General features: G+C 41.2%; 1 protein-coding gene across 11 annotated transcripts in view; it reads right to left on the bottom strand.

Annotated features, from left to right (window-relative positions):
• Window positions 1-1,371: 1,371 nt before the first annotated feature.
• Window positions 1,372-24,726, bottom strand: part of adgrb3 (adhesion G protein-coupled receptor B3) — a 137,293-nt gene continuing 113,938 nt past the window's right edge. For 4 of the 11 annotated variants that reach the window (XM_049600753.1, XM_049600754.1, XM_049600760.1 and 1 more), the window contains 15 exons: window positions 24,517-24,643; window positions 23,357-23,460; window positions 23,107-23,209; window positions 13,289-13,439; window positions 11,300-11,369; window positions 10,835-10,901; window positions 9,482-9,585; window positions 9,051-9,149; window positions 8,523-8,694; window positions 7,978-8,073; window positions 7,081-7,120; window positions 4,897-5,576; window positions 4,718-4,753; window positions 3,725-3,829; window positions 1,372-2,454 (listed from right to left, as the gene is read on the bottom strand). In XM_049600753.1, the coding sequence (XP_049456710.1) occupies window positions 2,209-2,454; window positions 3,725-3,829; window positions 4,718-4,753; window positions 4,897-5,576; window positions 7,081-7,120; window positions 7,978-8,073; window positions 8,523-8,694; window positions 9,051-9,149; window positions 9,482-9,585; window positions 10,835-10,901; window positions 11,300-11,369; window positions 13,289-13,439; window positions 23,107-23,209; window positions 23,357-23,460; window positions 24,517-24,643 (2,200 nt within the window). In that variant the 3' untranslated portion in view covers window positions 1,372-2,208. The remainder of the gene's footprint in view (window positions 2,455-3,724; window positions 3,830-4,717; window positions 4,754-4,896; window positions 5,577-7,080; window positions 7,121-7,977; window positions 8,074-8,522; window positions 8,695-9,050; window positions 9,150-9,481; window positions 9,586-10,834; window positions 10,902-11,299; window positions 11,370-13,288; window positions 13,440-23,106; window positions 23,210-23,356; window positions 23,461-24,516; window positions 24,644-24,726) is intronic. The other 7 variants (XM_049600757.1, XM_049600756.1, XM_049600758.1 and 4 more) reach the window with 7 other exon arrangements.

Genomic DNA, 24,726 nt, shown 5'->3' with positions numbered 1-24,726 from the left:
CCTGTTGGGTGGACCACTGCTCCCCAGAGGAGGGGGGTCTCATTGCCGAAGTGTCAGTCGTACCGCAGACCACCAGACAGGACAAACAAGATTTTTTTTTCCTAAGCTCTCACACCCTCCTCCCGTTTAGTGCTCCGTCTGGCCCCTGTCTGCACAGGAAAATCTCAACTGATATTATCAGGTGAAACATTCTGAAGGCACAGAAACCTATTAGGAGTTTGAATGTTTCCTATCCAAATTCAGAAATCAGATACGGGGGTGGATTTATGAGGTGAGTCAGGAAACTTTACAGTGCTTCACCTTCAACAATAGTTAAAGAGAAGGTCTGAATCATAAAGGGGGTGACTAACCTGAGATAAAAATCGTCAGAAGGGGCAGCGTGAGAGGTACTGGAGAGAGGTTTTTGGATAATCCAGTCTGTGCTGAACTAAACCGGAGACAAGGCTGGGCGTCTGACAAACGTCCAAGCATTTTTTTATGCAATTTAGAGTAGCTTTGTCACAATGGGATGTGTAACTTCAATACAATACATTGAAAAATATTGATATTCAGTACCACTGTCAAACCCACAGGGAAAATTGACACTGAGGGATAATAACATGACAACATTGACTTTTCTTGGTTAGTAGCAGAGAACAGCAGAATGACTGTACTATTAATAATTAAAACTTAGCATAAATTAAACCAATAAGATTCTCACACATTAAAATGCAATAAAGTGCAAAACAAAATTGGCTGCAAAAGCCAAAATGTGCCCAATGTGAACAAGGGGGTAGGTTTTGTCTCAAAATTAGGGGAATACAAATGAAATGTAAGGTTGGGGGTCCTCTACCAGAAATTTTTGAGCATCAAACATTTAAGTTCTTGCATTCTGGTGAATTTAATGCACCAATTTGCTCATTTTCTGCATCAAATTATGATGTAAATGTCTTTGATTTTGTCAAAATTAAAGTCTACTGCTACAAATGCACGTTCTAAAGATAAAGGGGGGCGTGTCCCCTGCGTCCCCCCGAAATCTACACCTATGGGAGCAAATGAGATGAGTGAGGAGCAGACAGCTCTGTGATTGAGTGACAGGAGGCGAGGCGATGGGGGCACTGCAGCAGTGCCTCGCTGTCGGAAAGAGCAAAAAGTAGTACCATTGCTACTGCAGGAAATGAGTATTGAAGGTATTTCCAATATATTCAGAATCAATATGTGTCAGTAAATCAATATTTTGGACATGATAGTAAGTCAGGCACAGGGACAGCTGTATTGTCATATCCAGTCACATGCCCATCATGTGATTTTATACATTCAAATATCGGAGTGAGAAATCCATTCCACAACCAACAAACCACATAAACTTGACACAACCTCTGAAGCAGTACGAACATATTTCCTCTTTTATTTACATTCCTTTTCAAATGTTAACATTTTTCGCTATAACTTTTGATCAGGTTGGCATTTGTTCTCATTAAAATAAATTGGCACAAGTAAAACATATGTAGACAAAAGTTTATTTACACCATACAACATTTTGTTTTTAAATATTTTATACAGAGCTGCAGATGAGAGAGCTTGCTGGGATCCTTCAAGCAGTTTCTGCAGTATTAAAGTTGTGAAATATATTATTTATATAAAAGTGAGTATTATCTTTATTGCATTTAAAGCAATGAAGAATGTAGCTTGACAAACATTCATTTTAATATGACAGAAAAAATCCTCTTTGCCTCCCATGTTTTATATTATAAAGTAAAAAGTGTAGTAATGGCCAAACAGACTGTTATAAACTTTTTAAAAACCTGCATAAATATATACATTGTGCTCCCGGGTCCAGTTTTATGAAATCAAAACTAGACCCAACGAAGCTGGGACGACATGGCATGTCATTTGCTTTGTGAGGTTTCATCTAGAGAGATCACCTTTTTTAGCCAATTCCTCAACAGATAATTTGAAACACATGATGGTAAATATTGTACACCAGGCTGCCCCACACTAAGTACACTAGTGAGAATACAAAAAGTAACACTGATGTTTTTTTCCCTTTTTTTTCTTTTTTCTCTCTCCTCAGTCCTTATATTGTATTGGCACATAATGTCCCTGCCACACTCGTATTATCCAGATATGTATGCCAAGGCTGTTAGAAAAGTCTGTTGCTTTATTCAGTGCAAAATACATCTCTTTCTCCTCCTTTTTTCTAGTTTGCATTTTCTCCTCCGTCACCCTCTAGACCTCCGTTTGGAAGTCTCCCTCCTGGACGTCCAAGGGTAAGTTGACACACTTTTCCCACTCCGCAGGCGTCATCTCCAGTGAGTCCTTGGTGTCAGATTCTAGTACATTCATAGTGGCGTAATTCTGGTACTCACAGGCTGGATTGTAGCTCTCCCATGGGTTCTTGTTTGGCATTGCCTTATCCTGTGAACATGGCCAGTGGGGTGTGATATTAGTGGTTTGACATCCTCTGCGGCTAGACTGTTATTTTCACCAAAACAAAACAAAAAAAAAAGCACGTTTCCAGTCAAGTCATTTCATTCAAAAGGGCATTGTATGAATTCCTACCCATTGCTAATTGAAAATAATGAGTTAATGCTGTGGAAAGCATCAAATAACAAAAGATAATGACAGTGTATTAAATGTGACCATGCTTATCGTGGAGTTGTAACGGAATTGTGTTTTCCCCAAGCTCAGAAACTGGTGCGCTGTATGGGCTTCATGTGTGAGCCATTCGTCTGAATGTGCTCTCATTGACAGTCCCAAAGACACTATTGCAAATAAGGGAGAGAAGCTGCTCCTAGTCAGGGGATATAAAATGGATACTAATGTCTGCAGCCAGCTCTGCAGTAGATTCATTTGGGAAAAAAAAAGGAAAAAGAGAAGGGGGGGGGGGGGGAGTGAGAATGTACTGTAGTTATCGTTTTCTATACAAAAGAACTTGCACTGGTAACTAAGCAACGGGCCTCAAATTACATTGTGCTGTAGGGGTGATTGAAATGTGAGTGGAAAAAAAAAAAACAGGATTACATGCAGCCAAAAAGGCTGCTGCGTAGCTGACACTGTCTAATAGTCTGGCTGTGTTTGGTCACCAGCCCAATTTCTATTTGTTGCATTCAATACAGAAAACATTGCTGCTTGTCTGAGAGAGACGGATAAAGCCTGACACCCCCATTGTCTACAGCTCCAGCCAGGTGTGGAGACAGATGGTGGGACTTTTGATTTGCAGCAAGGTCAGGAACAATTCGCCTGACTTCTATATCCAAAGTGACAAAGAAGAAAAAGTTTCCCCCCACACAGTTGCAATAAGAGAACAGCGAACTTAAGGTAGTATTTGTATAGATGTTGATAGGTTAAATAATCTGCCATGCATTAATGGAAAAATGATGGGGTTGCTAAGTAGATAAATGTGCATGTAAATAAAGGTGCATTCATGGCCTTGCATTGGAATGGATGCACTCTATTGCAACAAGATTACCAAAGGTCTTTCTTCCCTGAGACTGGCCTTGTGGAGAAAATGCTTCAGTGCTTTTTAAGGGGCAGCCCCCTCACTTGCCCCCCGCCAGCTGCTGGCAGGCCCACTATGTGTAGGAAGGTTTCGCTTCCACATGAATACTCTCGCTACATATTGTAACTGCTCATTTGCACAATCACACATTATGTGTCCTGCACCGGATATTTTAAATAGGGTATTTTGATGTTGCTCTCTTTAATTGGCTGACCGCCACCCCCCTGGTTTCCTGTTACTCACCATGCTGCCCATATTTGGTATGTCTCGAAATCGGTCCAGGGTTTGAAATTTCTGATTCAGTTCCTGGAACAGCTCCATGTGTCTTTTCCTGGTGTGCATGACTTTCTGCAATGGCAAGGGTTTTTTCTTTGGTATTGACAGCCAATAATGGAAATGCATCTTCCTCTCCACCCCCTCCAACTCTGATCAATTTGTTAGTGTCATGGTAGTTTACTTATAGGCCAGGTTTGAAACAAATCTACTTGTCTCTGCATATATATAAAAGTGACTGCCAAAATAAAGGAAACACAGAGATAATTAAAGTTAGGGTGATAGGACACTGAAAGCCTGAACTATTTTAATTTGCAATGTCAGGAGTATCTGGATTAAACATAATTCTTCAGTGACAAATTGCCTCATTTAGAGTTTTGTTGGCGTAAGGGAAATCCTTATAATCAAACCCTGGCACAAATCTTCCATTTTAAGGGTTGGTGTGCATCGAAGCGAAAACAAAATGCACCCCACGCCAAAATCGCTGCCAGAAGCCTCATGTTTCCTTTACTTTGAAAGTGCGTGCAATATATATGCAGCAAAGCCTGCTTTAACAATGCAAAGGAAATGCTGCAACCTGCCAAAGGGGGTTTGAATATGTGTTTGCAAGCCAATATAATCATTGTTGAAACCAGTGGTAAAATCAGATGTGAAATGTGCAAATGACTTTAAAAGCATACATTTTTGAAAATCAACGTATAGCTAATGGATGTAGGAGATGGAGGAGGACAAAATGTAGATGAGAACTGTCGCCCTGTTTGTCAGTTGAGAGCCTTTGCTTTTACCTTAACTACACAGCACGTCAATAAATCATGTTGAGTCAAGGCTGTGTAACTCCAATAAGCTTAAGAGGCACAACATGTACTAGTAAATCAAATGACAAACACAACTGCAAAAAAAAGGCTTCTCTGCATAAAAAAAGCTAGATGCATGTATAAGGAAATAAAAAATGTTCTTACGTACCTCAAAGTCCAGATCAGAATATCGTGACTTTCGTCTCTGTGGAAATAAAAAATGAAAGCATTAAATTATTCAGTTATAAGTTTAAGAAGATATAAACATTAATTAAGGTGTATGGTGTATGTTAAGGTGTGTGTTGCAGCTCTGAATCCTGTGAACTTTATCCACACGAGCATATGTACCTCTAAAGAGCTCATAGATATTGTAGACCCTGTCTCACTCCTAGAAAGCCCCGCAGATTCCTCCATCTCAGCGAGGAAGTTCTTTACAGCCGTGCGAGGTTCAAAGGGCAGGTTTTGCATCTGCTCGGGAGCGCTAGGATACTGCTGCTCCAGGTTCACATTCATGTGGTCCATGCCTGACGGGCTGATATTGAAGTCAGGACTCATCTTGTAATGCATCAGCCTCTCGTGTGGCAGCGTATCCATAGTGATGTTCATCTTGGTGTCGTCTTTCAGGAGGGTGGGTACGTTGCCCGACCCTGACACCGCTGCCGCAGAGGCACGAGGCATGACTATGTAGTCCGTCTCCATCATCTGGCCCTGCACCGCGTGGCCCTCCATGTCATGGCCAACCATGTCATGGTCGCTCTGGCGCATGGCGTCGTCGGTGCACAGGTAAACAGTGCGGCGCATGTCAGCGTTGCTGTCAGCCATGCACTGCTCTTTCAGATCGCCCACTCCCATCGGCATGTGCAGAGCTGAAGGCTGCTGGATAATCACTTTGGAGATGATGTTGCCAGGCAACGTGGAGTAGTTGAGGCCCTCAGGGGCCTTCTCATCCTCCTCATCATTGAGGGAAATGCGGGAGAGGGTGCCTGTTATGGTGGCGGCGCGACAAGAGCCCATGTCTTTGTGGAGTGCTGCAGGGCAGAGTGATACAAGGATTAGTTGGGAATTCTCAGCAATGAAAGTAGTGTCACAGTTTGTTTGAGATTATCCAGCATATGGCCACAAGAACAAGGGAATTCAAATCAATATGAAGCAACTCTCTAAGGATTTTGTGTTGCAGAGGGAAAACTGTAAAGACAGGACAAATGTGTGTGAATATGCTCTGAGTGTAACATTACACCTGAATGCAAAGAGACTCAGCAGCAGGTATCTCTAGAGGATGTAACAGTAAATAAAGTAGAGTGGTTACTCCCTGAAATTCTCCCTGCCACACACCATGAAGCATCCTAATCCTAATTTAGTGATTGGTAATGACCTTGTAATGCACCAAATGTTATATAAGAAAAAGCAGCTATCGTGCCTCGCGGTTATAAGAACACCCTGTCCTCCCCACTGAGCGTTTTAATCTTTGCCTCATGAATCAGTAGGAATTATGCTGTCTGTTCACAAAAGGCCTGCAAGGAGATTACAAGGACAACAAATAAGATCTCACACTCGCCTTTTTATTTGAGTCTGACTTAATGCTCGGTGTGGACGAGAGGAAAACAGTCTGGTGCTCAGTTTACTTTTATATTCTGTAGGGTGACACTGCAGATTATTACTTCTGCTGCTGACAATAATCCCTGTTTGTAAACAAGCAACTAAAACTCGGCGAGCCCTGGAGAATAATCTGTAAAGTGCACTCCTCTCCAACCACGGTTCTGCTTTGGTCTGAATCTGGTCATGATTTATAAATGACACCTGTCTGCTCGGCTTTTTTTGTATCGGGTATTTTCACTTTAGCTTTACAAGACTGCACGGCGTGAAGTAATGTGGGTCAGAAGAGCCAGACAGGCCCTTTACGTCTCTTAACAAGCTGTGAGAGCTGCGAGTAGTGGTCAGCTCGGTTATTCCCTGCAGATCCATTTAGGATGTGTTCTTCATTGGTTTGGAAGGTATTAAAGACAGACGAGGCTCCGGGCTTGTGCTAGTTGCCACTGCTAGTAACATGAAAGGTAACTTGCACAATCTCTCAGGAACATTTTTTATCTTATTAAATCATACACTCTCCCAGTAACTACAGTGGTGCAGAAGTACAGGAGACGCAGGAATCCGGTAGAAATACTCCCCTCCCACTAGTTTGAGTTGAGGAAGAAAATCCTCCCCAAATGAGACACCTAGCACCTACGCGCCTATTCTGTGACATGTTAATGAAAAACATAATTACGAAGTGCGACTGCCAGAAGACGGAAAGAGCTGCTGTTCTTCACATTTATTGCAGTAAAGCCAAAGTGAATATCCAGCAGCTCTCTTTATGCTGTTTTGTTCTCAGATTAAAGTCAGTGTTTTGGTAACTGTGAAAAAAACTCCTGTGGGGATTGTTGGTTGTTATGTAACCTCAGCTATTTTTTACTGTCTAACCTCTTTTGGGTTTTTTTCTTTTTTACATGCAAGGCAAGGAGAGTCTTGTTAATAAGGAGACCATCTGTTCTTTACCTGATCGGCAGGCGATGTCCACGTCTTTCTCAAAGTCCGTCTGTGTGGGCAGAGGACAGTCAAATGGTCAGTGTTGCTAACAATGAAGCATTTTGAAGTGTATGCAAAAAAAACCCCAAAAAACAAAAACAGAGGCATCCTATTGTGCAAAAGCTCGCTGCAAGATTAGGATTAATAGCATTTTTTTATTATTTCCCAATGCTTTGGGGAAAATGCAATGCAGTCAGGTTTCTCTGCTTCATCCTAACAATATATCAATAAAACATCTATGGTACAAAAATGCAACTGCAGCAGCTGGGAAGTATTTTGTGCCCGCTGCTAATGACTGTATTGAACCGGGGGGGCCTTGACACCATTCTGCTATCATGAAAACTATTTCACTCTGAGGGGCATTAGAATACTAATGGCAGATCATTGCCATGATGTGCCAGTGGCGTCGTCACGCTAGATGAAGAGGACTGGTGTCCCATTTCAAAGGTCAGTCTGGGAACAGTCCTCTATTACCCTGTGAGAGAAAATGAGAGGGATGCATGGCAAACATGGACAGCAAGTTCAATCAAATGGAAATAAAGGATTGGGCTTAGGGCCTAAGAAAACCAAAGGGAACTAATGCCATTTATCAGAGGGCCAAGTGTCTACCCTGCATGTAATTGCAGCTTTGCAAAAGCGTTGTGTGGAAAATTATAAACCTATGGGAAACAATGCCTCATGTTCAAGAGGCCATATTAAACTGAATAATAATGAATTAAAGGAGAGAGAGAGCACAAGTTAAATTAAGGTCAATGAGAACAAGGAGGGGGGGTTTGCATGTGTATTATAAATAACCAGGGAACATTGGGTCTTCTTAAATTATAGAGGATCTAATGGTTGCAGATAACAGGGGGTAACTGCGCCTACCATTATCTGAGCATGCCCATTAGGGAAGGTTCCTGTTGCATCACCGCTGATTGGGTCCTGGCAGTTTCTGAGGCGACATCTGAAAGCATCTTGGACCTAAAGACAGGAGGAGTACATTTTTCATCATGTCTGCAACACTGCATATCACACTGACAGGTTTATTGCCTTTGTTATTAAGTACTGTCCTCTGTCAAGTGTAAAAATATAGAGTATTTGACTTGTGATTCAAAAAATAATGCTAAAAAAACAGCAAAGGTTATTTTTTAAGGTTGTTTTGTTAAGGTGGTTAACATCTGGAGCAAGTTAAAGGTCCAGTGTGAAGGATTTAGGAGCATCTACTGGCAGAAATAATATAGAATATTCTTAACTATGTTTACCTGAAAATAAGAGTCCTTATGTTTTCGTTACCTCAGAATGAATACCATTGATTTCTTCTACAGAGTCACCAATAGATGCCACTAAATCCTACACACTGGACCTATATGTCGTCTCCCTGCATAACAAGAAAATTGGTGAAAGAAAGATGACTTCAAATCATCCCCTACCTCTCTACGTAGGATACAGTGTACCATCACAATGACAAAACCCTGCAGCGAGTCAAAGACGGCAAACAGGATCTGAAAGAGGATGGAGCGCTTGTCTGTCATGGCGAGCACCGCAGACATCCAGGTCAAAGCCAGCAGAGGTAGGACGACACAGGAACTCCACAGGGACGCCCTGAGAGAAGGGAGGAAGGATTGTGTCGAGGAAATAAAAGCAAGCAAATTGGTGCAGATGGCATGATAAGGTCTGGAGTGAAACGCGGCGTCTCCATCAGGGCCTTTTCACTCCAGGGTTTTCAACGTGCATGCTAGCAGTTATGTAAGTTTACTGTCAAATAAGCACGTAACATCGCATGTTTACAGTGAAAGACATTCCTGTACTCTAGCTCTGGTGCACTGTGTATGTAACTGGAACATCAGTTTACGCTGCAGTGGACTGCAAGGTCTAAATCGTAGAGGTGGACACGCTGTACATGCAGAGACTCCCTGTAGCATCGTCTTATTGATTCACAGACACTGACAGGCACTTACATTGCATTGCTAGCTGTAGTTGCTGATAAAGCAGTTGTTGATACAACACCACATTTGGCACACTTGAGAGTTAATCCTGTATGCGGCTCACTCATCTGTCTGTGGGACATAGAGACAACAGCATGACAAACAACGCTAACAGCCACTACCACGACTTTAAAATCTCCCCCGCCATATTAGCAACAGCAGAGGCAGCCAATGTGTGGGCGTATTTAATGATTTTCATCTTGGACTGATTCTGCCAAAGACATGCGAAGCCATTTCGCTCCCGAGAGAGATCTGACCTCTTTATGTTTATGCCTCTAATTTCCTTTCAAACGGGAAGAAAAGGAGGTCTAAATCTCCATATGTGTAAAGAAGAAAAAATAATCTAAGCATATTTGTATTTTTGCATGAAGGAAAAATGTTGAGAAGAAAAATGAGGTACTAACAAGGATGTGCTGTCATACCCTGCACGGTGCTTCAGCTTCTTGTCCAGTATGCCATCTCTGGACACTAGTTTATTAAACACCAAGATACCGATCACCATGTTGACCTGTCGACAGGAAGGGAACAGGAACATGTTCAGTAAATCACCTGCAACATGATTTTATTTCAAAATCCAATGTTAAATATACCATTTAACTCCCCAGCTTGACATTCTACATAGGTAGCCGATAATTTAATGCCATTATCCCTCGGGGCGTTTTTTTCCTCCACTGAGCTTTGACCTCTAGCTTCTATTGTTTGCTCATCTCTGTGACATTTCAGCCAATGGATGAGGCATGCTCTGGATACACAGCCCGGCACAACAGCCTTAAGAAAAGCTCTGCCCGACAGGAAACACTCGTCTTCTCAAAGGCACCTTCTCCTATTATTAGCAGCACCTAGGCTAATAAAAAAACTGGAGATTTACAGCGGCTGGGCAGCTTGGAATTCTTTAAAATATTCGGCTATTTCGAATCCCTCCAGCTGAGATAAAGAGCTCATTAAGCATTTATACAAATACATTTGGGGAAGTTTTTATTCGCTCTGTGTCTGCGAGACATGTTATTACGATGTTACAGTATCAATACAGTGATAACAGCAGTATAGTGTTCCTTCTCGCTGCAGAGGGTTGTTCCTGCCATTTTTTTTTTTTTTTTTTTTACAGAGATTAGCTTGTGTTCCTCAGAGGTTCATCACAAACGAAAACGACAGCACAGCAGGACTTTAAGTCTCTCTGCATCTGAAGCTCAAACTAAGACGTTTAGTCGCTTTTAAATGTTTTTTTTGTATCTGAAATCACTTTATTTCAAATCCCACCACAGAAGAGTGGTTAACAATGAGAAATATCACTCAGTCGTCGATGTCCCCCGTTCCTGTGACACAGTCTTAGTGATTTGCATAATCACATTCTTTGTGTAATTTCCTCCGTACAACAATGTAAATACAAGATGATTAAAACACCCATGTATATTACATTTTGAACAAATCTAATGCATTAATACTTTATAACCTCACAGCTACATGGAGCACCATTATGGCAAATGAAAGGGAATTGCTTGAGCACACTGCCTGATGGGACGCTCATTACTTTCACTTTGAAAGCAGAGTGTGTTCCTCCTGTTGGGTATTTTGTGTCGAGTTTTAACACACTGCAAACGCACCACATTGATACTGTACCACCGCTGAGATTGTGTTATATTATCACGAGAATTATTCACAAGCTACACAGTGTTTCATGTATTAAGAAGGATTGCTTTAAACTCTGTATTTTTGTCTCTACTAAAGTTCAACCTGGACATCTGATGAGTGAAACATACCAGAACAACAGCAGCTGCTGGTCCAACAAAGGCATACAGAAGCCCACCCTCCAAAGACAGCCAACAGCTGCAGGGGAAAGCAGGAAAAAACAGTTAACTCCCACCAAGACATTAACATCCAAGTTAATGGCGCACACCAGCATACAATTGTATTTCCCTCAATTGTCAGGGGAGGAGTGCCATATGCTGTAACTCTACTTCCAAAGTTTCACAGGGTAATAAAATGCTAAAGAGATTTTAAGCAGTGTTTATGCGCTTGGTATCCAGCAGGGATACAACTCACACGAAATTGGGGTCTTGCTGCGCTATTTTGAAATTTGATTGGGTTCAGGGGACTTTGTTTATGGCAGTATTTAGGATAAGTAAGCCACTGCAGACGCACTTGATCATTACTCTTAAGTGTTACCATGAACCTACAGTGTGCGGACTGAATAATAAATACAGTTAAATCAAAGGAAAACTTACTATAAGGATGTCCCATAGCCCTTTGTTTTGGTGAATCCCATTGAAACAGCAACCACTAAAGCTGGTAATCCTTAAAAAGAGAAAAACAATCAATAGTTATTCGAGCAGTTCTTGTCAGACATGAGAGCATGAGCCCACTTCAGTGCAGGAAAAGTCAGCCTCTGTGCCTTGCAGTTATTAAACAAAGTGCAGCTAGATTCATTCAAATAGAAGATACAGTATGAGACTAAACAATCATCTAGAGAGAGTAGGGAGTACATGATCTGTTATATGCATTTTGATATTTCAATCAACATGCTGTACAGTGTTCCACTAAGCAGCAGAACAGAACAGACTGTGCTGTGCCTTGACAAAATGGCAGCAATGCATCAGAGTCCAGAAAACCACGTGGTGAGATTTCACCACTGTACTGTAAGAAATTTCACCGCCCTCCACACCTTTTTTATACGAAGGGATTTTTTCTCCTTTTTTTTGCTGTATGGCTCCTCATTATAGATCGGTGTAATGGATTCGCTCCTCACTACTGTGTGCTCAGAATATTAACGCTTTTTTCCTCTCAGAGCAGCGCGGGCAGGTGCTATTGATGTAATCAGTTTCCTGGAGGCATGAGGCGAAGACCCTGTGGCCATCCAGTGCCTCTCTGCAGTGCTGAAGAGGTGAAGAGTGCCGAGTGTACACAAGCATGTCATGAATCACCGGCGCGGGCAACAGCATGCTCGTGGAGACGCTGCACTTCAAACGGGCTGAATTAAGAGACAACAGGTACCGTGTGCTGCGCATCGCTTGTGGAAATCAGTTCTGAAAATGCCTTCTGTTTGAATACAGGTGGTAATCTGTAGAGGATTACAGTCGTTTCATTTTCTGAGTCATCTTATATATATATACATATACATACATATATATATATATATATATATATATATATATATATATATGTATATAAAAACAGCTCTCATATTATTTAATGCATTTTTACTGTCATACAAGAAGATATTGATTGTGTTATTTATCATCAAATTGGCCTTTCTGGAGAAATCCATGTGACTGTAGAACAGCCTTTGTCCATTTTTTTTTGCAGCAAGCAGTGGCACTGCAATGACTAAGAGAGCCTTGTTTGTTGCTAGGTAACAAGAAGAATGAGTGTGGGCTCTTTCATAATCAAATTGATTTTTTTTTTTTTTTAAAGGGAGAGATTTCTAGCAGTATGTAAGAAAGAACCCTTTGGACGAGGATTCAAACTGACATTTATCAAATGGAGAAAAAAAACTGAAATCTTGAAATTTTGATACAGATATTTCTGACTGCCTGCGTTTATCGACAGATATGTACAGTACAATAGTCATTTTATATATTTATTTATTTTTGTGATGTGATATTCAAGTGCACGGAGCACAGCGTGGGAGGGAACTTAATTATCCGAGACACAGACTGATTAAAAAATGTCTCACTATGGATAATAAATACATTATATTAGTTCCTACCTGTGTTTCAGTAATGATACCACTACTATTAGTGTTGCACACGACTGAACGCTAGACTTTGAAAAAGGATTTAAGGGTACGTATAATCATGCAGCAGAGCATATAAATTCAGTATGCTTCACCTTTGCAAATCTTTCATTGTCCTGAACTCTATTCTGAGAGATAAAATATATTCCGCTGCAGCGTAAATGCTCAGCTCACACCCTCTTTATCAGACATAAGGTCATCGCAACCTGCTACCGGAGAGCCGCACCAGTCTGTCTCCCCCCACTGCTCAAGGCCGGTCCATTTACTCGGCCCTCAGAGAGCTTGACTGGAGCACAAAAGCATCACAACAAAGAGCCTGATAGGATGGAGATCTGGCCGCCCCACAGAGAGGATGAGAACGGCGGACGGGACGAGACATACTTGGAAAGACACCTTGGCCAGAGACCTTGAGAGAAAATGGCAGCTGCGAGGGATGATGGGAGATAATGAAGAGGTTTAGGGAAACATGCTGCTTACTTACCCCAGCCCAGACACAGAAAGCGCTTGCGGATGAGCCTGGTCCGAACCTTTCCCGTCACTGCCATGTAGGACTGCCAGGCCTCTGTGAGGACCCAGCAGAAGGATGCCAGGAAGAAGAAGTGCAGAAAGGCTGTTGTCATGATGCAGACGACCTATTGGTACAGGGACAAAAAAAAAGATATGTTCATTGACATATATAGATACAGAATGTTGCTGTAACACAATAGCACTGCATAGATACAAACAAATGCATGAGATTCCACAGGGACAGATTCCTGTAAATCGATTGTATTGATATTCCTTTATTTCCTTGAACTGTTCTTGCAGCACCGACAGCATTTTGCCTGTCTAGACCATCCGCTGAAGTACCATCCTGTGCACTGAATGAAACAAAGCATCGGTTTAAACTGCAGCAACAGAGGTGGCAATTGTAGTAAAGATCAGAGCCGGGCTAGCTGACACAGAAAGCCATGGCGTAGCATTCCTCTGCACTAACCCTCATTAGTATGCTGGGGATCCCACCTGGAGGCATGTGAGCCAAGGTCAACTGTTTTACACAGAGAGGAGGGGAACAAAACACAACACTGCTTAAACGATACAGAACGCACGCGTCGGAGGCAGCAGATTGCATTCAGGAGCCGACAGTGTAGCGACACATTTCAGCTTCATTAGCCTGTCCATCTTTGTTCCGACGAGAGGCGTCTCCAAATGCGATTGTTTAGAAGAGGATTAGAAATAAAGAAGTATCCTTAAGAATCTTGTCATTGCACGCTGACATTTGTGAGTGAGACGAGATTAAGCTTCTTTTTTTTTTTCTTCCCGGTTCAGATTGTTTGCAGTGTGAAGCGGCGGTAATCTGAGTGACGCCGCACAAAGAGGGAAAGATTGAAGTGTATCATCTCGTCCCAGGGCGTCCACACCATACTGTGAGATCCGCCATACACTTTACATCCCCACTGAGAAAACCACGCTAAATCCATCCATCCCCTGTAGTGTTCATGGGGTTCACACGAGACAGTAATCCTGCATTACCTCACAGACCAGAAGTGGAGAAATCTGTCCACCCTCAAGTATGTAAACCTAGACATTTATTGAAGTTCATATAGGATGCATTCAGGTGCAGTATGTCAGTCATAATGCCACATTTCCGATCTCTTTGATACAAAGGTAAAGTATCAGAGACAAAAATATCAAAGCAACACATCAAACCAGAGCACATGACGCTCCCATGACACTTTGCCACCTGCCCATGTGGTAATTACAGGTGTCTACAGCTGCTTTTGTGCAAAATCACATGTGCATTGTGTGCTATAAATCTTTGTTTAATAAGCTTTGAACACAAAACAGCATCTACTGTGCTGGTTTATAGCTACATATTCCCTACCTCTGGAGTGTTGCTGCCCTTCCATGTGGATTAATGAATTCACTGACCTGTATGTTAGCATCCCGCTGTGCTGTATGTGATTGTTATCAGATAAACAAGACAAGTCAGTGGTGAAGATCATACATGAAAGTAAAAAAAAAAGCTTCTGCCCATGATTTTTAAGTGAAGCAGAAACCATGTGGGTCCGTCATATACAGCAGCTATACAGCCTGTACATCCAAAGCTAATTCTAGCTTTTGCTGTTGCTGTCCAAGGTGCTGAAAATAGAGCCTGCCTTGTTTCCTGGAAACAGGTCATATGCAACCGTTATGTTTCACGGTTCACCCGGGTGCCTATCCAGCCTCATTAGTCCGTGTAAAAAATAAATAAAATAAAAACTGCGCATTTGAAAAAGCGAGAAAGGTACATGATGAGGACTTTATGATAGAAGCGGTTTGACATAGGCAGTCATACAAAAGCAAGGTTGAAACCTGGAGTTCATACTGCCCTTTAGAAAGGCAAATGCCTGGAGATGTTGAGCACACTGTGTCAGTATCCATGGAAACAGAGGAACTGAGGAAGGGACCACATTAAAACATTGCAGAGCTGATAGACATGAAAGTAAGGGTAGGGGCTGACGAGGTACACTCTGAGCCCGTTCAATGACGGCATTTTAAGGTCAGGACAGGGAATTTAAAGAATTTCTTACAGTGGTCTGACTTAACTGGGACTAAAAGGCCTGGGCCGAGCCTGGGCGCTCTATATATTGAAAACTAAAAAGCCTAATTGCCATGAACTGTTGCACACTTTGCTTCATAATGCAATGACAGGCCACTGGAATGAACAAAGACGAAGCAGTGACATATTATCGAAGCAAAACATTAAGACGGATTTCAGATTTTGCTGTTGCTATAGTGAAGCTGAGAACACCCTCTTTAATAATTGGATTAAACTAATGTTGACATGGTGATTAAATTATTTTCCTCAGAGCTCCAGGCATTTTTATTTGCCAATCACAATTTGTTTTTTGGTTATTTACTCCATTTGCACATTCATTAATTGGCTGTATAAGAATACAGTAAACTTTCAGTCCAGTTAACTTTTAAAACTATTACAGCAATTAGGACTGAAGGAGATTTAAATTAGCTTACTGGGGAAAAGCACATTAATTGCTCTCTATCTGTTGTGAAGATCTACGTTTAAAATGTTGCAGAAGAATCTGAACCAGACCTTACAGCATTACTTTTATCTTCCCAACTGCTCTGAATCCGTGTGGGAGGAGGAGGCTGGTTGTTATTTTGATTGAAGCACTCTCCTTTTGAATCAAGCAACAAGTGCCCCAGCGCTTTATACAGTAGGTGCTTGGGTGGAGGACATTAAAAAGTCCAAACAACAAAGTGGTGGTGGCAAAGTGTTGTTGAACCGCAGAGAAACACAGAATAAAATATATCGACTTTGCCACTAGAGTCAGAAAATGGCTACTTCTGCTTCCTGATCTATTGACGTACCTCGCACCAACCTGGAGTGAGCTCATATTTATGACACTTCTGCTTCTGCCTACTTTGTTTCAATATGTAACGCTCTTAAGGCTTGAAACAATGCATACAGTTATTCTCTCCAACCTCACCAGAGGATTCCTGCTGATAGGAGGCTGCTGCCAAGCGAGTAGGAACGAGCTGTGTGGTGATTTTTTTTTATTTTTTTCACCAATCATTTAACTTTTGACAGGAAGGCAGGGATAAATTAATTCCCTCCTTCCTGACCCTCACTATATGGAGGTCAGGCTTTGTGTACTAAAAATATACTATCGCTGAAATGTGCATAGTACTTCAGTTACTGTATGTGTAATACACAGCACATATATGCCCTTGAGCATATCTGTTTTATATTTGACATCATGTGTGCACATGTATAGTGTTGATTTGAGGCCTACAAACTAATCTCTGTTCAAGATCTGTTGACGTTTCATCCGTGAAAATTCTCTTCATGCCTTCAAACACCTTAGATGGAACTCTAAACCTTCGCTTCATTTGGTATGCATGTGTCTATAAATATGCAAGTTGGCCACGCCCATCAACCACTCCCATGCAGTGCTAGAGGGGCAGTGTAGAAACATGGTAAAAAAATAACAGAATTATTAAACGGCTAATAATGTGTTGCTAATGTTAGATAAATGTTCTCCATTGCCAGCTCAGCAAATTAAAGTGAAACATAGCTTTGTGAAATACCTATACATAGCTACATACATACATAGCTTTTCCTTTGATAGTTGACGGGATTGGTTCTTTAGATATGTGACGTATGAAACCCTGGTTGTCTGAATCCGTGTTCTTTCCATCCAAATGTAGCGCTTTTTTTTTTTTTTTTACTGATTTTTCATTAAATTGGCAAAAAAATGCAATTATACAGGCTTTTAAATCCAGTAGTTTTGTGAGAATATTGAGATACTTCATTGCGATAAGCAGTAGGCTGGACTAATTCTCCAGTCAGATGTCACTGCAGAGGAGGGCGCTATGAGGTGACATAATTAAAAAAGTGCTAGTCAAACATCAGCAGTTGATAAGCATTTTAAGGGTACTTTCAGACTTAGAGTTTGCTTTCTTTGGCCTGAATCAGGAACTCATTTGTTTTTTTGTTTTTTTTTTACAAAGTTGCGTAACTGCCTAGAGTTGGTTCGTGTTCTCACGGCAGCATTTACAAGCGTACCAGATCAAATGCCTTGCGCAAGAAAGCTGCTCTTGATTGGTCAGAATTTCCATGCGGGAAAAATCCAGGAAGTAAACAAAATGAGAGTACACTTGCAAGATAAATGCGACACTTTCTAATGTCACAATGAAGGGACAACTACGCAGGTTGATTTTAGCGCTGGTCACTGTAGACTTTATTGCTGTCATTGTTCATTTTAGTCAAACCATACAGTTTGAAAACGAGGCGCGGCTCCAACTAGAAAACAATGTTTTGATGCACTGGATGCGCTGAATGTGCATATTAAGGCAGTACAGGAGGAGGTGCACATTAATAATCCTCCAGGACTGTAACATGCTCATGTTTAACCCAAACAATGTGTCATGTGACTGCAGTTGGTTCGGATCGAGGTCGGAACACATTCTCACCACAAACGAACCGCACCAGAGTTTGTTTGTAACCGGACCGAGTCCACCTCTTCAAGAAGGTCTCAATCTGGTTGCTTTGGTGCGCACTGTGTTCACACCTTCTCAAACGAATTGGGGCAAACGGACTTGAGCTCGAATGAACGGAACCAAACAGGGCAGGTGTGAAGGCACCCTAAAAGTCATTCAGAGGAGGTGAAGGGAGCTTGGAATGGCTTTTGAAATGATGATAGGTTTCCATTGCATTTACCTTTTATTGATACACTAACTTTTTCACCATCCCCCAAGCATAAAAACTTGTTTGTTTGTTTTTTTTTTTTTTTTTTTAAAAGGTGGATGGAAACGTACCTAATGATACACTGCAGTTTGAGGTGAAATGCTTAGCTGTGGTATTTCGCTCATTATATGTCTTATGTCTCATAATATGTAGCATATAAGAAACACAATATGGTCATGTTAACAAGATTAAAAACTCATTGGAGGGATCTTCAAACCTCATAGTAGTCAGTATAATGTTTTAACTTAAGAAAATATGGGCTGAATTTACCTATATCATGGGAATAATAGAATATATTTCTTATAAGATGCGAATGTCCAAGCTCTTCTTAATTCTAAGGATATTCATTTTTGACTGATACCAGCTTTGATTAGCCATCTGTGCTGAAATATGACATGCAGTGTTTAAACAAAGGGTGATGATTCTTAATCTCATGACGCATCAGGAGGTTTAGGTGCCCAAAAATCAAATAACAGCAGATAAGGTGTACAAATCTGTTTAAAGAACTGTATCAGCTCACAATACCTCTGACCAGATGTGACTTTATGACATACTGAGAGCTAAAATTGTTTTTTTATAAAAGCTAACTGTTTCCTGGTGATGTTTTGTTGACACACAGTGGACCCTGGATACCTTGACATCCACCCACTTGAAGTGTAATACTTTTTCACTCATTATAGGATGCACATTTTGCAGGAACATCCTCCCCAACTCCAAGACTCCCTTATTTCACCTTCCCTGACAAAACCAACAGTGTGTGCTTCTCTTTGTCTTCTTTCTATAAACCAAGATGAACAACGATAGAGGACAAAGGAAAAGCACAGACAGGCAAAGGTGACTCACTGACTCCCCGCTCCCAGAGGACACCTCCACACCAAAGAGATGATTTCTATTAGACGATGAGCAAGTCTGAATCCACAAACAGTGGAGCCAATTATATGCACTTCTTACAAGAAATGGAGGAAAAACAAGTGAGGCAGTGTCAGGCAGCATGGCAATTAAACACACACAGGGGCTATGTTTTCTCCTCTTGCTGGCCTACCACTCAAACATCGGGTTCTACAGTATGTCTGATCAAACATTTGAGATATTTCTCAAATATTATCACAACAGGAGAGACACGTTCGAGACAGAACAAAGGGACAATAGTGATGAATTTATTGCCCTGGAAGTTTTATCCGCAGCATTGCTGAAACCGACAAGACAAATGCCGCTTTCTAAACTTGACTGAACCAACAATGGTCTTTACTGCCATTGAAGATGGGCTTCGGAAGAGGTAGTTTGGTTTTGAGGTGTCCAATTAAATCCAAGAAACTGGGTTCTTGAGGCTGAATATGAATATGCAGCATTGTGGTTAGGCTGTCTGAAAATCTATAATTTAAAGGAGCAGTATGTGACATTCAGAGTATGAATATAACAGCAAAACAATGTTTGTTATGAAAAGATATGGTGAAGTTCTGAGCAGAGAATAAAGTCACACTTCCTGTGTGTGTGTGTGTGTGTGTGTGTGTGTGTGTGTGTGTGTTGTTGTCTGAGCTTCTCTGTTGGTTGTTGTGGTGGCCAGTCTGGCTGTACGTGCATGTTAGTGCATGTGAGTCCCTTTGTGTGTGTCCCACTGGCCAGCTTATCGTTACTGCTAGTAATGCCATCACGACCCACGGTGGCAGAATGGCACTGTTGTGGAAGCATAGTGCCCACTGTGTAGTTCTCCCCTGGTTAACACCATTAGCTCTGTCATCACTGTTGCCATTGTTAGCACAGTTCAGACTGTTAGCTCTGTTAGCTGCTAGCCACCAGCTCAGCCATCTTCATGTCATGTTGAGAGCCATGTGCACACAATCCAGACTTTAAATTGTTTATATGCTCTGAATTTCATGCAGATAACCTTTAAATTAATTCTATTTTTCACTTTTTGTGTTTGAATTTATATAATCTAGAACTCTTTCAGCTTTTTGTAAATCCACTTTAGAAAATACAAAAAATTAAATTAGATTTTTGAGTTTTGTATTTTCTTGTTCATAAAGACCAGATAGAAAATAGAACTAAAAAAAACTTCATCCCTCATGTGTACAGTAAATATACAGAGGCAACATTAGATGTTATATTTTAAGCACTTAAATCTGCAGAAGTTAATAATTAAACCTGCATTACTGATTTTAGGCCACTAACAAAAAAGTTGACTTTGTTGGCCAACAGTTGCCTAATTGCACACCCAAATGATGCACAGCCAATAACCATTTATTTGGAGTCATGTGTCCGGCCACCTGATGTTATATTCACTCTCCTTTTAGCTCTGTATTTGGTCTCAACACGTTCCTGAGGGAAATATTTTAGCCACTAAATGATCCACAATGTTCACTAGAAAGTTGCTAACTTAGTCAGCCATGTGTTCTTGGGTGGGTAGCAGGCATTTTAGAGCATTTACCAAAAACATCTGCTTGCTGCCAGAAACAAGGTTGATTAGAGCCATGAGAGTGAACTAAAACAGTAAAGTTGTGGCCATAAAATTAAAAACAATGAGCTGAAAGATGCTAAAACGCTTGATAGAGCTTAGGGGAAGTATTAAGATGGGTGATAATTTGCTGTGGGTTCATCACTTAAAGCGACACGTTCACATTACGTAGAATTATTGATCTATTTTTAAACTAAAAATGTTCATTTGTGCAGCTTTAATGTTGAGTCTAAATGACAATATCGGCCTGTTACAAATAAACAAGTCAGTGCTGCTTTAATTAGGCACAATGTGAGTCAGTCAAGGTAGTTTGTCGAATCACTCTGAGAGACACTGGAATGACATCTTCAGTATGTCAGTGGATTTTCTGAAAACCACCTAATCTCTCTGCAGATCTCAGAGACAGATATCCTATTAGCAGCATGCCGAGTGAGTGTTCCATGTTAAGTGGTGGTCCTCATAATCAAGACAGGAGATGACTGGAGCTCTGATTAAATCTGACAAGGCTTCAAATCAGCTCAGCTTTAAAAATGCCCTAAAGCTTTGTGCATTCATAGTCTTGGGTAGTACTGTGTGCCAGATATGTAAGGGCCAGCGAAGAAACAGAACTTACTGCATGTGGATGCTGTTTTGTATGAGATTAAAACGGTCTGTATAGTATCAGCCGGTTCAGATTGTGGTTAAATGCGTACATTTTGTCCACATTTATTCTTCAGTGTCACTAGCAACCAGACGTTCAGACAATTTTTCTTTTGCTTCATCCATTCATTCACTTTTCATTGAACATGGGGAAATTAATTTGAGGAAGCATTTTGATTTATGAGTAGGATCCAATATGAGCCCCAACTGCTGGTAGGCCCATCTGCTCCAGAATTATGCCATACCTATGACCACAGTGTAACCATCAGCGAATGCATCTCTAATGATGGAATACCCTCGCAGGCATACTTTATTTGCTCGCATTTTTAAAGATGTTTGGCTCTGTTTCACCTGTTCTGCTAAAATCTATGACCTCTGCTTTGTAAGAATGTCCAAATACTAAAACATCGGCTTGTTAATGAGCCGAAAAACTAAACAGAATGGATTAATGAGGAGAAACACTGAAAAATAATGAGAGTTAAAAAAAAAACTGTGTGTTTGTGCAAAAGGTAAAGGTATACTGAGAATATTGTTACACAATAAAATGCACAATGTGTCATTCTGTAGTGCTGCCAAATGACTGAGAAGGGCATCTGTGTGGGCAGCTTGTAAATCCTAACTACTGTTTGCCAAACAATCTTTTACATTAGCCACTTGTGTACTGGCCAGTTATGAAGACGGGGAGAGGAAGTGATACATATTTATTGGAAGAAGTCCTTCTTTAACTACAGCAGTTGTCCTTTTGGATCCTGCTGACTCGATGTGAAGTTCAGCTCTTTGACATCTGAACAAAAAAAGGCTTCATATGAGTCATTTCAGTAATGCACACTGTACAGCCAATCCGAGTCCAAGAGATGCTTTTAGCCTCCAGCCCAACTTTTAAGCTGAGCCCTAATGATTATTTTCATTATCAATTGAACTGCCCATCGTTTTCTCAGTTAATCGATTGATCGTGAGGTCAAAAGAATGTGGCAGAAATTTCCCATTGCCCAAGGTGACCTCTTCAAATGGTATATTTTGTCCAACCAGACGTCCAAAAATCCAAAGCTATTCAGTTTTTTGTCACACATGACAAAGAAAAGCATCAAATCAGCAGATGTTTGGCGTCTTTGCTACTAAAACGATTATTTGATTATCAAAATAGTTGCCAATGACTTTTCTGTCGCTCAGTTAATCCATTAATCAACTAATCATTGCAGATCGACTCACTCATGGCAGGGGCGGCAATAATTCTATTAGTCTTTGATTGACCTGTGTACCATGTCTCCTGGTGTGCATCAATGTCTGCCTCGCTGCTCCTGCATTGTTGAACCTCCTTAACTGCCAGACTTGTTCACATTTACACCCCAGCAATAAAACTAGTATCTGTAATTTCATCTCAAAGTGATCCGATTGTCCTCTTTTGTTCATTCTTTTAGTTTCCCTCATGGCCTCGCACGTTTAATTGCAATTAAAGATCACCGCTGTCTCGGCGCCAACAGATCGGGGTTGTCTCAAGTTTACCGGAGGACAATGTAACACCGATGGTCCTGAGCCAACACAAAGTGGATCTACATCTTATAGAGGCATTAGAAACACTTAACTTTCCATTTGGGTGAAATATGAGAAGCTCGTCTGCGCGAGACCCAGAAGAAAATGAGTAATTTGTTCGAGAGAGGCCTTAATGTAACTGTTACATTCCTGTTTTTGTTCTCTCAATGACAAAGCCAACATCTGGTACACATAGGCGTTATTGTGTAGATTAAGGTTGATTACAATGACTGGGAACAGGTGAATGTGATGGAGTTTCTATTGTGTTTATATTTTTAAAATCGTAATCGTAAAGGTCTCAACAAAATGTACCCAAGAGCTCTCCTCAACCTGGACAAGGCCACAGTGAACTGCCACTTGGATCTTTCCACTGTACCATTCTTCTGACTTCAATTCAGACCAACCAACAACCACTTAACCCCCATAAACACTAAACAGTGACACTTACCGCATTGTGTGTCTGCGTTTGTCCAACAAGGATCAATATGTTGGAGCAGATTATAGATAAGCAGAAGTTGAGCAGGATGATGGATCGTTCAGAGCGAATATATCTGAAAGAAAAGATTAATAAAAGCAGTGAGGTTTCTACTGTAATCACATGATTTCACAAATACAATGTCTTGAGTGTGCAAACGTATCAGCTAAAATTATACATCATCATGTGGTTGCAGCTTATGGTCCTAAAGTGTTGCGATTACCTCCATAGCACAGCGTAGATCACTGCCAACGTGATCAAGGAGAGGCAAGACAGACCACAGCCAACTATCAATGTCACAGATGGGACCCCTGAGTACTCCATGGTCTGTGGAGGAGACAGAGCAAGACGGACCAGTCAGTGGGAGGTTGGATGTGGTTCACGCAGGACAGTAAATCTTTATTGTTGCCCAGAGAGGGAACCAATCAAAACAAACCACCACCAATTTGAATAGTCCACAGTGGGTTCCTTAATATACTGTGAGGTTTGAAGTAGCATGCGTGGGCTTGAAGGCTGTTTGGTTGCGAGTCTTTCCACCTATCTCTGCTGGACGTTACGTTACAAAACAATGGAGCAGAGATGGTGAAAGCTGCAGGCTCAAGTGCATCCAAATATTGTTTGATTTGGTCTGTCCAGGCACATTTGAAATGATGTTAGCTGGCCAATCACAGGCCTGCAATTTGGAGCTACCTTACACTGTATATGTTTCTAGCCATGAGTGAAGCATTATCACAGAACTGCACTTTTATGGCTGGATTAATGATTGCCATTCTGCTGTTGAATGCTTCAGGCCTATTACAGGAGGTGATATATGTCTTTGTGATATCTCAATTCCTACTGTGTCTACTAATGCAGAGGCCACAGTGCAAGCACTCTATGTTCTCAATGTTAATTACTCTATCTTCTCAAGATACCACAGGCTTCTGTTTCCTTTACAGCAGTCTAATTTCAGCACATGAGCTCACTACATAATTTAAACCCCACAGAATTTGTTCGTTTTTTGATGTAAGTGTAAAAAAAAAACAGAAAAAATGTCAAATCTGACAACTTTCATCTCTCCCCCAGACCAAATGTGCGTTTGATTGATGAGAATCAGACACACACAAGCATCAGCATGCATGCACACACCCTCCCGCGTGCACGCGCGCACACAGAGTTACCTAAATCTATGTGCAAACTACAAATACCCCCCCACACACAATCTCCCCTTACCGCTGAATTACTATTTAACGGGATTAGCACACCAAAGATTCAATTTCCCTTCGCACCAGCACACACACATACACACACACACACCACACACACACACACACACAGGCAGCGTTTCTCCTTTACATTGGCCTATAAAACCCACACTGAATAACAAATCAATAGCCTACTTACTATTTCTCTTGGTTGCTGAGCCAAAATGGCGAAGGTAGATACACGATCACATAAGCATTTTGTATGGGATGCATCTGTGAGCACCGTTTTACATCCTTTTGTAGACCAGGCTCCCCAAGAATCGTTCCTGCAAGAAGAAGGCAGAGGCAATTAGGGGGTTTAATTCCAGCGGTGGCACGACTTCACAGGACTTATCGACATCGCTTCGGC

The sequence above is a fragment of the Epinephelus fuscoguttatus genome, linkage group LG16 (genome assembly GCF_011397635.1).
Source record: "Epinephelus fuscoguttatus linkage group LG16, E.fuscoguttatus.final_Chr_v1".
Taxonomy (NCBI): domain Eukaryota; kingdom Metazoa; phylum Chordata; class Actinopteri; order Perciformes; family Serranidae; genus Epinephelus; species Epinephelus fuscoguttatus.
The sequence above is the reverse complement of the archived record's forward strand: the minus strand, read 5'-3'. Positions and strand labels throughout refer to the sequence as shown.